Here is a 15,944-nt window from a genome sequence, read left to right on the forward strand (position 1 = left end):
ATCCAGGTGAGCCTACCCGTGCTGACACTCCAACACTTCAGTCTTGGCCCGTTTTGACTGATGAGAAGTTCCGCTCTTATTCTCATCTTCATTTTCCAGCTTTCGCTTCACACCTGACCTGACTGAACTCGTGGTCTGTGCACTGGTGCAGGGATGAGGGTTGACGCTGTGGGGCTTCTCCAGACTGCTCCTCTCTGCAGGCAAGGGAGGACGGTTCTGCTGGACAGGGTTGGTGGTGGTCCTGGAGGAGGGCTGCTCCAAAGACCTGCACACAGCTGTGCCGCTGTCTGAGGTCGGGGCCTTCTTGATGTTAATTTTGTCAATGCAGGACTGAATGCTGCGAGACAAGGAATCTCTCCATCTGCCAAATTCAACACCCATGATGTGAATATACGAGGCTGGATCGATACATTCTAAGACTGACTGCTCTTGTTGCGCTCGAATGATGCGCAGCACTGTGATGTGCACAGAGCCAGAGGAAGCTATAACCATAATGATATAATCGAATTCAGCACCTCAGTTACACACTTTTTTGTGAGTGCTGGTCCGTACGCTCAGCGAATGACCAGAAGGCGCACAACAATCGAGTCCCAAAACTTGGAGTTACTTACTCACAAAGGTTACAGCTTCTCTGTGCAGCGTGCACGTGACGATGCCACGCACCGCTCGTGTACAAAGGCAGTGTTACAACTTATTGATCTACCCTTTAAAACTAATATTTACATGGTCTGCAGTGGAAATGTATTATACAAGTGAATGAGCAAGTGGGGCATTCATGGAAAAGAAATCTCCTAAAAAGTGGAGCATACTACGACTTACTGAGGGCTGATTGGGGACATGCACACTAAGTGTGGCATGCTGATGAAATGATGCTGCAGCAGCTGACTGGGTGTCAAGCGATTTGCAGCATCAAGCTGCAGCATTCCTTTCAGCATGTCCACAAAGAACAGCACATCACACATTTCTGAGACTTCAACTTCCGGATCCTCAGCGCTGATGACCCGCAACTAGAACAGGAAGAAACAGCAACAAAGGTCAGGGGTATCTTCAGTCAGCTCCACGAGACTTTTAAATGTATTTCACGTAGATTTCAGAAACAAGTTCATGTTTGAGTTCTGACAGTGAGTGATAAAAGGAAAGTACACCTACAATTAGGAAGTCATCCAGAGAGGTTAACTTGATATTCCTGCACTCTTTGGGCAGAATCCCATTCTTCTGGAAGAACTTGTCTCGTGTCTGAAAAGACAGTTAGCTTTTTAGCAAAGATATTCCAAGGACAGTCGATTCAGTTAAACAAGCAAACACAAACAAATGTTTCAGGAAAAAATATCTTAATTACAAAGAAAAGTTAAATGAGGGGAGTGATGAGGTGGTATGTACCCTGAGTTTCCAGGTTCTTGTGGTGGAAGTATGTATTTTTTTGAAAAACCTGGATGTCTTTCGTCCATTGTTGAGCAGGTTGTCTGGAGGCTGCCCCTGAGTCTCCACTATGTACCTCATCTAAACATACAGCAGAACATTAAGTCAGTGGGAGTCCGGGGCAAGAACTATTAACTGACTCCTGTTTTACATCATGTTATACTGTCCTATAGATCAGATGGTAATAATTATTTCAATAAAGCATGAAAAAAAGAAATGTGGTGCAGTCTTTAGTTGTACCATATCATATTCATTCGCACCAGGGTAGAGTGTACTGCCCAGGTACAGAATTGCAGCTATGCAGCCAAGAGACCACATATCTATGGCCTCTGTGAACGGAAGCCCTAGAATAATCTCTGGGGACCTGACAGAGGACAAACAACTGTATTCAGCACACAAACTTGTTTCCAGTATTGACTATTAGTATCACTATGATTTCTACTGCGGCAAACAAACTCTCACAGAGACATTGGAAGTTGGAGTGAATGTCTGAGTCACCAGTTTACCACCAACAAGTAATAAAGCGAATATGGTTGCAGTTGCTCACCGGTAGTGACGAGTCTGAACGTACGAGCCCTGGATGGCAGTTGACGCATTGCAGGCCAAGCCGAAGTCGATGACTTTGACTCTGTAAGGCGCCTGTTGATGGTTGACCAACATCACATTGTCTAACTTGAGGTCCGCATGGATTATCCCAAGAGACTTCAAGTGATAGAGTGCCGTTGCGATCTGAAATGTTGTTAAAGGAATTCATGTGATGGTAGCGTCAACAATATGTCATCAGTGTCAACTTTCTAACTGTTAATGAATGGAGGGAAGAAAGCAGTTCAGCCTACCTGATGGATGATTGGTCTGATTGCATTCAGGCGGAAAGGTCGGAAGTAACTTTCCTTCATTAAGTCATAAAGACTTTTATCCAGTAGCTCAAACTCGAGACAAAAATGTCCTTTGTCAGTGAAAACTTGGTAAAAGTGAACCAAGTTGCACATGTCAGAGTCGAGCGTACTGAGTTTCTGCAGGTTAGCCACCTGGAGATAAAAGACAGGCTTTATATTAGCATTACATTAGTTCCTACAAAGTGACACACATTTATAGGTATTTCTTTGAATACAGTTGATGGAACCATTGTGCAAAGCATTGTTCCAAAAATAGAAGGAAAATGTCCTACCTCTCGTTGTGCGAAATACGAGTCCTCATTCATGATCACTTTGATGGCTACAGGTTTACAGTTGTCCATCCTCAGGCAGTTTACAACTTTGCCGAAGCTTCCCTGTCCCATCAGGGACACTACCAGGTAGTCGGTGGTTCCGGACCAGAGCCTGGATCCGGGGACGAACGTGTCCTCCTCGGCGGGTGGAGTGGAGGACAACTCCGAAGCCATCTTAAGGTAGGACACCAGCTGCTGGGAGCTTTAAGATGAGAGCAAAGAAGCAGCTGTAAACATTGAGTCACAATATAACATCATCGTAGTGTTATAACTAGTCACATACAATTACATTACAATATAAATGTAATTGTAATCTGTTACACTTGTTAATCTGAGAAAAACATTTGTGATTAAATTGGGTTACCATTCAAAATGTTGGTGATTACAAAGGAGTTAAATCTGAGTATATTCTTTTTGGTAAAAAGCTTATACATAAAATGTAATATTTATTCGGTTGCTTTGCATCTTTTCAACTTCTGACTATGTCAAGACAGGCTCCATTCATTTGGCAGCATGCACTCAGATTTTAAAGTCTTGTATTTGATTGGTTCTCTTTACACCACCTCTCACCTGCCAATCAAATCAATGCGTATTTCTCTCAACAACCATACCAAGGCAGATAACAACATTGTCAGATCAGACAGACAAGAGATATTTAAAAAAAAAAAAAATTAATTCAGGAACCGTGTTAAAAAAAACAGTAGCCATCCCTGTTTCTACATGTATCATCACTCAGGATGGAGTTTATCGGAATGAAGACTTAGTTTGACGTGATGGGAACATGTTTCATTACTAATGTGATCTACATACGTGTGATTTGTTTTGGTGGTTGTTCTTTAAAATCATTCTTTACAATGTTAACAGAAGTTCTATTAAAAAACGTACTTCAATAAAAGTTTGACAGTAATTAATGTTGACTGCTGTTGTGTGTACACTGCCTTTAATTTTTAGGACTTTTCAACTTTATTGCCCAGTGTAAAACATTTGTTTTAAAAGTAATCAAAAATATATATACATTAGGTAAAGGTACATGTTGATTGCACTAAACTAATCAGGTTAGTCCAACTACACAAGTGTCATGAGATTTACTCAATCATGACTGAGTTGAAATTACTTAAAAAGATGCATGCAAATTGTTATATAATTATTTTTTTTTTACATTTTAAGCCAGTTTATTCTTTTTTTTTGCATGTAGTTACGACACATTCAGAAAAGGTGCATGTCTAAATCAGGTGAACAGCGGTCAAAAACATTACAAAAACAGTGAAGAGAAATCAAACTGTTGTAATGTTGGTGATCAATCAGCTAAATGGAAAAATACTCACCAAGCTGATGTCTCTGGATGTTCTCAGGGGTTTCTTCATAACAAAATCACAAATAAATCAAAGCAAAAAAGTTTGAACAAATAAAAGCAAGTTCAGTTTTCAAAATTCAATGTAAAGATTTGACAAAAGTGTTGTGTCTTCAGCCAGTTTCTTGCAGTCTGAGAAAGTTCTGAACTATGACATCATTCTATTCTGTGACATCACATTCTCAGTCTTCTCCCAGACTGTAATTCTATTTCAATTAATTCCATTCTCAATCCAGCCTGTTAGTTAAATGAAGGTTTTATAATGTTATCTATATATACAGATACATGTTTAATGTATTTAAAGTCCTCCAATTTATTGCAATTAACAAATAAAGGTACTCTGATTTATGTAATTATGGCTCATAAACCTGATATTTAATCTCCTCTTGACAGATGTCAGGTGAGTTTTAAGAGCTGAACTGTAAATGAAGTGCACTTACACAAATATACATATCATATTGCATTTTATTGCAATCTTACATGTACACGAAAAACAATCATTCTGGGTAAAGATGGTACAAAAATAAGAGTTTAAGTCTATTCAGGACAAGAGCACCATCTAAAAAACAGAGGCCCAGAACAAATATCCTTTAGGTCAAGTATTTTTGATAAAGAGTTTTTTAAGCTTGAGTATTCATTCTTAACAAAATTATTTTAATAATAGTATGAGAAGATGGACTTTAAATCTAAATTAAAGTTGGATAGTTGTCCTAAAAATGAAGATAATTTATAGATATGAGTAATGTATTGTAGTATACAGTATAGTATATACAGTGCATCCGGAAAGTATTCACAGCGCTTCACTTTTTCCACATTTTGTTATGTTACAGCCTTATTCCAAAATGGATTAAATTCATATTTTTCCTCAAAATTCTACACACAATACCCCATAATGGTAACATGAAAAAAGTTTTTTGAAATTTTTGCAAATCTATTTAAAATTTAAAACGAAAAAATCACATGTACATAAGTATTCACAGCCTTTGCCATCACACTCAAAATTGAGCTCAGGTGCATCCTGTTTCCACTGATCATCCTCGAGATGTTTCTACAACTTGATCGGAGTCCACCTGTGGTAAATTCAGTTGATTGGATATGATTTGGAAAGGCACACACCTGGCCAAAAGTTTTGAAAAAGACACAAATATGAATTTTCACAAAGTCTGCTGCCTCAGTTTTTATGATGGCAAGTTGCATATACTCCAGAATGTTGTGAAGAGTGATCAGATGAATTTCAATTAATTGCAAAATCCCTCTTTGCCATAAAAATGAACTTAATCCCCCAAAAAACATTTCCACTGCATTTCAGCCCTGCCACAAAAGGCTGGAGATCCCGCTGTCATGCTGATTGAGTTAGAACAACAGACTGGAAGCTTTAAAAGGAGGGTGGTGCTTGAAATCATTGTTCTTCCTCTGTTAACCATGGTTACCTGCAAGGAAACATGTGCAGTCATCATTGCTTTGCAAAAAAAAAAAAAAAAAAAGGGCTTCACAGGCAAGGATATTGCTGCTGGTAAGATTGCAGCTAAATCAACCATTTATCAGATCATCAAGAACTTTAAGGAGAGAGGTTCAATTGTTGTGAAGAAGGCTTCAGGGCACCCAAGAAAGTCCAGCAAGTGCCAGGACCGTCTCCTAAAGTTGATTCAGCTGCAGGTTCGGGGCACCACCAGTGGGATCACTCACAATTTTGCCAAAGAACACAGTCATGAATAAAGAATGGTACCAAAACATCCTCCGAGAGAATACTTGTGTCATTCTCAAAACTTTTGGCCAAGGCTGTACAGTAGTTTTTCAGGTTTTGAACTGATTAAACAAACAAGACGATGTTTTAAAATTTGAGCAATAAAAGCAGCCTGTAGTGGGGCTTGGTTATCTTGAAATGGTCAGGCTAACAGTTTCCCCCATTTACAGTCTTTGTTGCTGATCTAATCAGCATCTGGTTGGAATCTATGGTGGAATTTAACAGAAAAATGTGTTTCTGAAAGACCATTTCTAAACATAACAAGCTGATTGACAAAATACATTTTCAGAATCTTAAAAAAAAAAAGTCAAGAGTCGAGTGAAATAAATTTCAGGTGCAAAAAATTTGAATTTTTGGCAGTCTGTGGTCAAATGAGTGTTTTCTCACCTGGTGGCATTATCTTAACATTGCAATCGCAATTTACAATAGAATCATTTTGGTCTAAACTCAAGTGTAAATCATTTCACAAGTGGACATTTTCTGCAGTGCAGATGTAATAACCTTGATAACACAGAGCAAAAATACAAAAAGAGGTCAAAGAGAATTTCCATTTTTCTTTGTGTCTCTCTCTGCCTGTAGAAATTTACAATGCAAATGGTTTACTGAGCAGACCACACACGCATGTTAAAACACACTAAAAGAGAGGACAGAACAATTTAGTGCTGGCATGTGCAGTCAAATACACAATGCCTGTGGGAAATCTCTTCTCAAGTTAGTCCTAAAGACTGACACACTGCCGGGATATTTTTCATCCATCTACACTACAGGAACTCCTACTTAAGATAAAGTATGCAGCGGAGATTTACGAACATGAAGCAGTAACCTCGGGGTCAGAAAAGCAGGTCACAATCAAACGTCAGCAGTTGCTAAAATATGAAAGTGTGGAAGAAGAAAAAGTGGCCCAGTGAGGCACTTCAGGGAGTTGCTGAAAATAAAAGTGCTCACGAGTCATCTTGTTTCCGTATGGCCATACTATGTAGTGTACTTTCATGCGTTTAAAGATTTGTACATGCAAGCCAAGACTACAGAAATTCATATGACATTTGAGTTTTTAGAGATGTGATTGTGTTTGAGCACAACACGGCCGAAGGACAGAAAGCGCTGAAGTGATGAGACTTTAAAGAGGCTTAAAGTATTATCTAACAAATGGCAAAATGACTTTGGTTCTTGACCTGGCTTCGAGGCATTTTAATGCTTTTCAAACCTACAAAGCGAAGGCCATCGCAGGAAAAGGTTTTTCTTGTTCCAGACAACAATAAATCAGACAAATCCAGTTATATTTTAGTCTACCATTTTATTAGAAATAAGTAAAAAAAAAAATATTAAAAAAAAAGTGCTTTCTATAGAACCTTTAATTGTTTTTTCAGAAATGATTAATTTTTCAAGTGGTTTGTTTTGGATAGAGCTTCACAAGCTCAACAGCCGATTTGACTTTCCATTCATAATAACACAATCATTGACAATCAAGAGAGCACAATTAAGAGTCAGGGACACATTAAACCTTAAGTCCTCAGGGAAACAAAGGAACCATTGAAGAGGAGTGTCGCATACTTTCCTTTTGGCAAAAATACGAACTTATTACAAACATTTGTCTTTTCAGCCGTAGTGCGCCAGTTCCTCCATTAGCCTACAAACGTGTTAAAATCCTGAGTTTACCAAATGAAAACCTTTCAGTCTTATGGAGGCTCAACACTTCAGGTGCTTGAAGTTCACTGAACATTGTCCAGTTTGAGTGTCCATGCCTGACCAGGAGTATAAGGCAGCTCAGGCAGAAGGACAGCAAGGCCAGCGGTCGGGTGGACAGGTGACCATGGTAACGGCTCAGGACTCCCCAACAAGGTCACCTGGAAGAGAGACAAAGATCATTGATTCTGTTTAAGTTTCATGTATATTAATGTAAATTACTTGTAGGACATTTTCTCACCTGAAAGTCTGGACTGGAGTCCAAGCCAACGTTCATGTTTTTATTACGTTGTATACATTTGATTAGATATGGTCTGACTTTGCAATTTTGTCAGTGCACTAAAGACCTTTGCATGACATACCTACGTCCTGGCATCACCTACGTGGGCTGCGTTTCCCTCTACCTGACATGGATAGTATTGTTGACATGAGTGTGTCCGACACTGCCATGTTATCAATTCTGCCAGCATCTTTTTCCATTTGAGTAAAAAAAAATTTAAAAAAAAAAAAAAAATGAATGAAGAGATGCATTTCGTTGCCACTCCCCATGTACTACTGAAGTCAGGAGAAGTTTGCCTTCCTGGTTATCTTTTTGTAAACCTTGCTACCAGAATACAACCTCTATCCTCTTTCCCTAATCCGAACCATTTCTGGCAGAAAACCCAGAGAGGGCAAACTTTTCTCAAACTTGTGCTGAAAGGGCACATTTTTAACAGTCAGTTCTTTTTCCTTCTTCTGTTGGTTTATTGGTGACAATAGCCCGTCTCTACTTCACGGTCTGAAAGTCTGAACCATCCAAAAGCAAACTGAATCATGATTCAGTTTGATTCAGACTGAGATCACTGCCTTTGGTTGGACCACATTTTCGTACATTGCCGCCCCCTTCTGACGGGAGTAACGCATTACAACCAGGCACCGGTAAAAACAGGAAATAAGAACGATAGTCTCATATACCAAATGATTTTTTTTTATATATATATTTGAATGAATATTAGACTTTTTGAAAAATCATGACCCATCCCTATTGCCTGCATGTTACTAGTTTGTCTTAGCTGTTTTGTTGCCGCTTCTTTTTTAATTTTATGGAGTTTGGTTCATAACTTTGCTACTTTCAAAAGCCAATAACGTCAGATAGTATTACTGATGAAGAACTGATGTCACTGAATGTCATGTGTTGGAGAAAACTTTTACTAATCTGAAACTGCAGTGAGAATCCACTGACGCTGCAGTTCTCTTTGAACTTTGAATCTTGCCTTAAACAGTGGATAGTTCATGTTTCTATTTGTCTGTCTTACACAATCTTGTGTTTATTTGTCAAAGAAAAATGTTTTATCATAGTTCTCCTCTTATTACTTTTAATTTAGTCTTGTTTTTATCATGAAAAGCAAGCTGTCAAACGGATATTTTTCATCATAGTTTTTGTTGACAAAAGTAACAATGGTGGAAAGCAAGTACAGCTCCTCTATTATACTTAACTAGTCAAAACTAAATAGTTTATATGAAAGCATTACATTTTTGAGGGTACCCTGTTGAGTTTTTACAATCTCTGAAGACAACATAGAGAGTATTGTCTCCGTTCCTTTACCTCAGTGGTTGCTGATGTTTTGGGTTCCAACAGTTGTAATGTGGGTTTTGGTGGTTTGGTTGTCAGGATGGCGTAGACAGTGGTCCCTTTAGATGTGTACCTATAAACAACGGAGACAATATCTACATCAAATACCTGCTTATAAATCATCGGATCAATAAACATTTATCAAGTGTTAAGTTTTCTTCTGCGTTGAAAACTTAAAAAAAAAAAAAAAAAAAAAAAAAAAAAAAAAATCTGTGTTCCCACATCATTTGGCTGTGAAATAGACAATTTTATAATTCAAACTTATTATTAAACACTCTCCCTCCTTCTTACCAGACTGGTACGGTGGTGTTTTCTGTCTGGAGCCTCCAGGGTTTAGAGGCGTAGATGGCCTCTCCGTTGATCTCCAGCCAGGCTCCGACACCCCTCAGCCTCTCCTCAAACACAGCGGGGATCATCCCATCGGGTGTGGGACCCACATTCAGCAGGTAGTTTCCTCCGAGAGCCACAGTGCGGACCAGATCCTGCAGCACAGCAACCGCAGACACAAGAGGAAGCAGGCAGTCCGTCACCAGCATTAATAACGCTTTCAAACCAAATTACAGCTGGGCGACATACACAAAATCAATACCGAGATATTGTCGGGATGACAATTGATGCTTTCACAAAATATGACATTTTTGATATAATATTATATTAATCAGTAATGTAGATATAATGACTAAGTGGGTAAAGGGAAAAAAAAAAAGAACAGCTGGAAAAGTCTGGAAGTTCAGAAAATGACATCATTTTACTGTAATGCAACCTTTAAAAGCAGGAAAAAGACAACACACCTGCCGTATCATGACATGACACGATATGTCAGCTCACATCACAATATCGACATCAATATTTTGCCTAGCATTTGACTAAATGAGTTTAAGGTGACTCCATCATGTTCATGACTCACAGGATGCTTTGCTCCGTATTTTCTGGACAATTAATACACAAACAAGTTGAACTTAACACAAGTAAATAAAAAAAATAAAAAATACTTCTTAGATTAGCCTGCATGGGGAAAATGGATCAATAAATCAGATTATAAAGAATAAAATGAATCAATGATCACACTTTAAATTAAGATATAAATGGCGTCTTTTACTTTTCTACAGTCACCTCGTGAAAGCTGTGCACGCCAGCGGGGATTAAAAGTATGTAAGACTGGGATATACCAAAGAAAACAAATTCTTATGAAGGAAACGTCTGCAGGTGTTGTCCTCACCTCAATAATAGTGGGCAAGTCCATCAGTTCATTAAGCTTCATGTTTCGACGGTAACCCCAAGAAAACGTGTCCACAGATGTGCATTTCTCCCACTTGTGCTTGGGCACCTGGCCGGGAGTATACTTGTCTTCACAGTTGTAGTAACCACCGTGTTTGCAGGCACAGCCGGCTCCCCATCGATCATTGGTCACCACGGTGTCCTACGTCAGGGGAGAGGGCGAGAAGTAGCAGGCTGAAACAGTTAATGGTTCAATATCTCGCTTTAAAATAAAGCAAGTGTGCCCCATTGTTGCATAGTTACGTATCACTTCCTTGTCACGAAGACACTTACTTTAACAGGGCTGTCGTTGTAGAGCCAGGCCAGGAACTGGGTGGAGTTCCAGTAGGTGTCAGGTGCTTCCCAGTCCCCATCAGACCAGATCAGCTCAGGTCGGTATCTGCAATGCAACAGGAAGTTCAAATGTGCTACGGTGAAGCCGTCCTCTAATAGATGTATATCATATAAATATGTTGCATACGAGTATGTTATGTGAAAGCAGTCGATGCGCAGCAGACCTCACAACCATGTTATAAATCTCCGGAAGTAGTTTATGCGTCACAAACTCCTGCGTTTGGAATCCATTCTTCTTGTCCTTCAGGTAGAGAGGGTGGAACCACTCATACAAGGAGTTATAGAGTCCGTAATGCAACGACCTGAATGGGGAAATGAAAAACCTTTCAAATCTACCATGACGTCTTTCAGCAAATGTCAGACCGGTCATCCACGGAGCTGCAACAAGAAGAAGAATCCTCAAGTGAAAGACATTTAAATCGGCAAATATTTAGATAATTGCATCATTTGTCAAACATTTGCAGGTTGTAACTTCTCGTGTGATAATTGAAATGCTTTTCTGCATCACGGATGACTCTAAAATGAACAGCTGTAGGTTTTGAACATTCGAAGAGCTCTAAGAAATTGGGTATTTTCCATGTTTTCTTTCATTTAAGTGACAAAAGGATGAATCACGTAATCAACAAAACAAATAGGCAGATCCATCCATACTGAACATAATATGAACACTGTGGAATAAAGCTGGTGGTTCACATGACACGGACATGACAGCAACCAGCTTCTCTGAGCTTCATCACTGAACGTGTTGAGGACCCACCTGTTGCGCACTGCCTGTCCCAGGTCTCCCACCACGTCCCTGTGAGGACCCGTATCCACAGAATTCCAGTTCCAGGAGTGCGGAGACCCCCAGTTAGTGAATCCTTCGTGGTGTTTGGCTGTCAGGACGACATATCTGTAACGAAGGTGGTGAGTGAAACATACACGATGTGAGACACTTTCTTTTCCTCTGAGCAGATAACAGTGCTGAAACTGTAACTAAGTATATTTATTCAAGTACTGTACTTCAGTAAAAAAAATTTTGCTGTACTTGAACTTTAGCTTTATACCTCTACTCCAGCTCAAAGGCTTATTATTACGACACTACATTTGCATGACAACTTTGGTTCAATTTCAGAGTTCAATTTTTAATGCAGCTCCTGTTCAGATCTCCAGATTTTCTGATTTGTGATAAACTGAAGTGATCATTTTGAAAATTAGGTTCCTACTTTTTTGTAATCTAAATAAACTATTAAGAAAATAAAGCCACACTGATATTGGATGTTTTGTGCTGATGTTGGGTACTAAAAAAAAAATCCTATCGATCTTTCTGCATTACGTTTTAAAAATAAAGTTTTCACATTGACCAATATACACCAAAATACCAAATCCCGATACTGATATACATGTGCTAAAGTCGTCCGGCGGATATATCAGTTGGGCTCTTTTAAAAAAAACAACAACTCTTGGGTCAGCCGGGAAATGTCACAAAGCTGAAAACAGCAGTTTTTCCAAGCTTGTGAACTTTTTCGAGCAACGTGGCTCTCACAGGACAGCAATGCTGCAAACATAATGATCATCTTATAGATTATGTTGCATTCCTTTGAAATTTAACTAACAACAGATAAAGTAAGATGTTCAAAACATGAAATAACTACAGTAATAAAATAAACAACAATGACAGTGATACTGATCCAAAAACATCATATAGATAGATAGATAGATAGATAGATAGATAGATAGATAGATAGATAGATAGATAGATAGATAGATATTATCCTTTAAACTCTGACAGGGAGTATTTACTGCATCGTGTGTACTTTTACTTCTGATAGCCTACTTTTAAGTAAAATTTCAGATACCACTTAGATATGTTTTGAATGCAGGACTTTACTTTGCAGTGGGGTATTATTACAGCGTAGTATAAATATACTTTAATGATGGAAAAGACCCGAGTACAGCCTACTCACTTTGCACCAGAAGCTTTGAAGATGTCCGCCCACTCCTCTGGCTGGAAGAACTGAGCGTGAAGCTGAGGAGCAAACTCCGGGTAGCTGAACCCGGGCGGGTAGTTCCTGGACATGTAGTCCACGCACTTCTGGTCCGGGGGCCGCTGGCCCCGCCAGTGCCACCAGAACCACTCACTGCCGAACCCGGGGACGGAGAACACTCCCCAGTGGATGAAGATGCCCAGCTTGGCTTCGTCGTACCACGGAGGCAGCGGCCTGGCGTCCAAACTGGTCCAGTCCGCGGTGTAGCGAGCCGACGTTTGAGAACCAAACCCGACGAAAAGGAGAAGCAGGCTGAGCATGTTCACAGCAGGTCAGTCGAGATGAAGCCCTGGAGCTGTGTGCAACGAGGCAGTCCGGCGGGTCAACAGTTAACTAGACCTCCAAAAACTGCTCAATGAACGAAGAGACGATCGTCGGACTGCTCCTCTGGCAGCTCAATCTGAAGGACTTCTCACTGTTGTTGTGACCATTCAAGTGAATTATTTCCCATCATGTGACTGTAATCATGTGATTTGTCACGTGACTTTTTTTTTTTTTTTTTTTTTTTTTTTTTTTTTTTTTTTTTTTTTTGGTTTTTTTTTTTTTTTTTTTTTTTTTTTTTTGTTTCGTTTTGTTTTTTTAAAGTATAACTTTATTCAAAACAGACGGTGCCGGGAAAGTTGACATGTAGGCTATAACTCGAGCTGCAACAGTTAGTTGATCAATCAGTTGAAAGATTATTCACCAGCAGTTTTAAAAATCGAATAATAAAATGCTAAACTTCACTGAATCCGGTTTGTGAATCCTGAATTTCCTAGTTTTAGTCAGGCTAAGTTTCAGATCTTACTTCTTTGGTTTTTATTTAGGGACCATCAATAAATTACCTTACATAAAACCAATATCATTTCCTGCTGACTCGCCCATATAAGTGAAAATAGTACTACAAAAAAAAATTAAGCTCAAATGGTCTCATGTTGCTCATCTATTCAAATATCGAATAAGCGTTTATTTTATATATAGAAAGCATATTGTTGTTGTTTTTTTTCATGTGATTTGACCCACTGACTGCAAACCAATGTTAAATTGTGGTAGGTTACGCTGGACACATGAGACACAACTGTTATTATTGGGTTTTAGTACTTATTTTATCTGCATTTTCCCCTGTAAAGCTTCCATGTCACGTCACACACTGACTCCAAACCAAATGGTATCACTGCAGTATGTGGTTGTCATTTAAGTTCAGGTACATTATCACCAACTACTGCTCAGGATTTAAGTCAGCCTGAATTGTTGAAATTCAGTTTGTTTGAGTTTCTTCTTTATTATCCTTTAGGCAACTTTTATGTGATAAGATTGCAGACATTGGCTAAAACTGCAAGTTGAGGGGGGGGAAAATGCTTTTAAAAGAAACTGCTGGTGAGATAGCAAACAAAATTCCCAGGTATGAATATAGAAGAATTGGTCTCAGTGGTTCGAAACAGGCCGAATGAATGCTGGTAATGAACACGGGTCTATTGACTACTTCAGTCCAAGTTGAATCTATCTAAAACTAATACAAATGCAAACAGCATCCCCATTCCTAATGATTCACTGTGATTTGTTTGCAAAATAAGCAAAGGGCCCTACCAGTTTGTGGTTGGTCCGGGGGACTAAATATGGTGGTGCGACATGACGGGCTCCACAGAAGGGGAATCATAAACACAACGATTCTTTGTGTCAGGTGATTATACACTTTCAAAACATGAGTATGCATATTTTACTGCATTTCTGCCTGCAGATCCCTCTAAATCCAACACAATGAACCCTTAAACCAAAGAAAATATAAAACTATTTTATTTAAGCACAGGCAGGTTTGATCAGTTAAGAAAATCTCAGACCTTGTGAATATACTTGGGGTTTTCTACTTATCCTGGGAAGATATGTTTATGATTTGGCTATATCAAGTGGAAAGGGACGGAGATGTGATTTTTCAGATTCATCCACAGTGATTCAAGCAAGTGGGACCCTCAGCTCAGTGGGCACATTACCTCAAATTCAACAGTGTAATGACAAATTGACTCCCTGCACCACATAGATTTTTGTATGAATGAAAACATTTTTAAAAAATGATCGAACATCTGGATACAGATCTCTTTTAATGGATTTGAAGGCAACTAAAAAAAATGTTTTGCACAACTGATGACATAAATGTAAAAAAATAAAATAAAGGAATGTTCTGACTCCCAAGACTAATTTTTGTCATGTCTGAGTAAAATGAAAGAAAAAGGACAAAGGTGTTTTAGGCACATAGTCTTTTCTTTCTTAGAAGAAAAATCCTCAATATTCTCAGGTTATATTAGAAATGCTCAATTGAGGACAACTTTTTGCGTAATAATAGGACGCCATCTTGGAACAATGTCGTTTTTATGCCAAATTCATGTGTCAGCATCATTTTTGTTGCTGCATTGATGGTCCGCGGAGGACTGCGTCTTTGTGTCGGAGTCAGTTCGGTTGTCACACCCTAAGTCCTCAGAGGTCTCCAGCTGCTCCGGGCATGACGCGTACACGGCCAGAGCCTCCAGCCCGGCCACGATGAGCGCGTCCCGCCGGGGCGTCTTGCGGCTGTAGCCCAGCCTCTTCAAGGTCCGCCGGGTGGTGGTGAGGGAGATGGGCTTCTCCGGCGCGCTGCTGTTGTACAGGGCCTGGATCTCCACGCTCGTCGCCTGGTTGTTCGCCTCCACCATCCTCTCCAGCCGCTTCTCACCGCTCTCGTCGACGAGGCGCTTTCTCCCGCACGACCCCCGCTGACTGGAGGTTTTCTGCTTCTCGCACCATTCCCTGTAAACTCGAGACACCGCTGTCTTTGAAAAGCCCAGCAGGTTGACCGTCTGGGAGATGCTGCACCCGGCGCGACGGGCACCAACGATCATACCCCTCTCGAGCTCGCTTAAATCTCGCGTCTTCCCCATGAGGCACCGCGTCTTCCTCCGGGGAGGCTGCTTCACGGAGCACGGCTGCCCAAAACAAAACTGTCGGGGATATCCATTCTTCTTCTGAGCCTTTTTTTTTTTTTTTTTTAGCACATTACACACAACAAAGGCTTACTGTCGCCCTCCTCAGTCGGCTTAGTGATAGCCTCGACTTTTAACTCACACCCTCAAGTAAACGGAGAAAAACAGCCGCGCAACAATCAACATCACGACCCATAAAATGTGCTGTAAACAAAGCAGTAATCCAAGCTACAATATCATGATATAACAACATGAAAGACCAAATGTCCAAATTACTGTTTTCAAATTTCGTGCAAATACAAGCAACAAAGGAAGATTTCGTGAATGGACAATGCTTTTTTTTTTTTTTTTTTCAGTTTC

At 39.8% G+C, this 15,944-nt stretch overlaps 1 protein-coding gene across 1 annotated transcript; it reads right to left on the reverse strand.

The window, feature by feature from the left end:
- Window positions 1-4,470: 4,470 nt before the first annotated feature.
- LOC138214835 (tissue alpha-L-fucosidase-like) lies at window positions 4,471-13,089 on the reverse strand. Its single transcript, XM_069176659.1, has 8 exons — window positions 12,574-13,089; window positions 11,385-11,519; window positions 10,792-10,929; window positions 10,568-10,673; window positions 10,236-10,436; window positions 9,308-9,498; window positions 8,990-9,089; window positions 4,471-7,565 (listed from the first exon to the last, which is right to left on the reverse strand). The coding sequence occupies exons 1-8, from the start codon at window positions 12,912-12,914 to the stop codon at window positions 7,431-7,433; spliced, it is 1,347 nt and encodes a 448-aa protein (XP_069032760.1). The 5' UTR covers window positions 12,915-13,089; the 3' UTR covers window positions 4,471-7,430.
- Between the last annotated feature and the right edge of the window lie 2,855 nt (window positions 13,090-15,944).

Source organism: Embiotoca jacksoni, unplaced genomic scaffold, assembly GCF_022577435.1.
Source record: "Embiotoca jacksoni isolate LCO1_2020_lvr unplaced genomic scaffold, fEmbJac1.0.p SCAF_7, whole genome shotgun sequence".
NCBI lineage: Eukaryota > Metazoa > Chordata > Actinopteri > Embiotocidae > Embiotoca > Embiotoca jacksoni.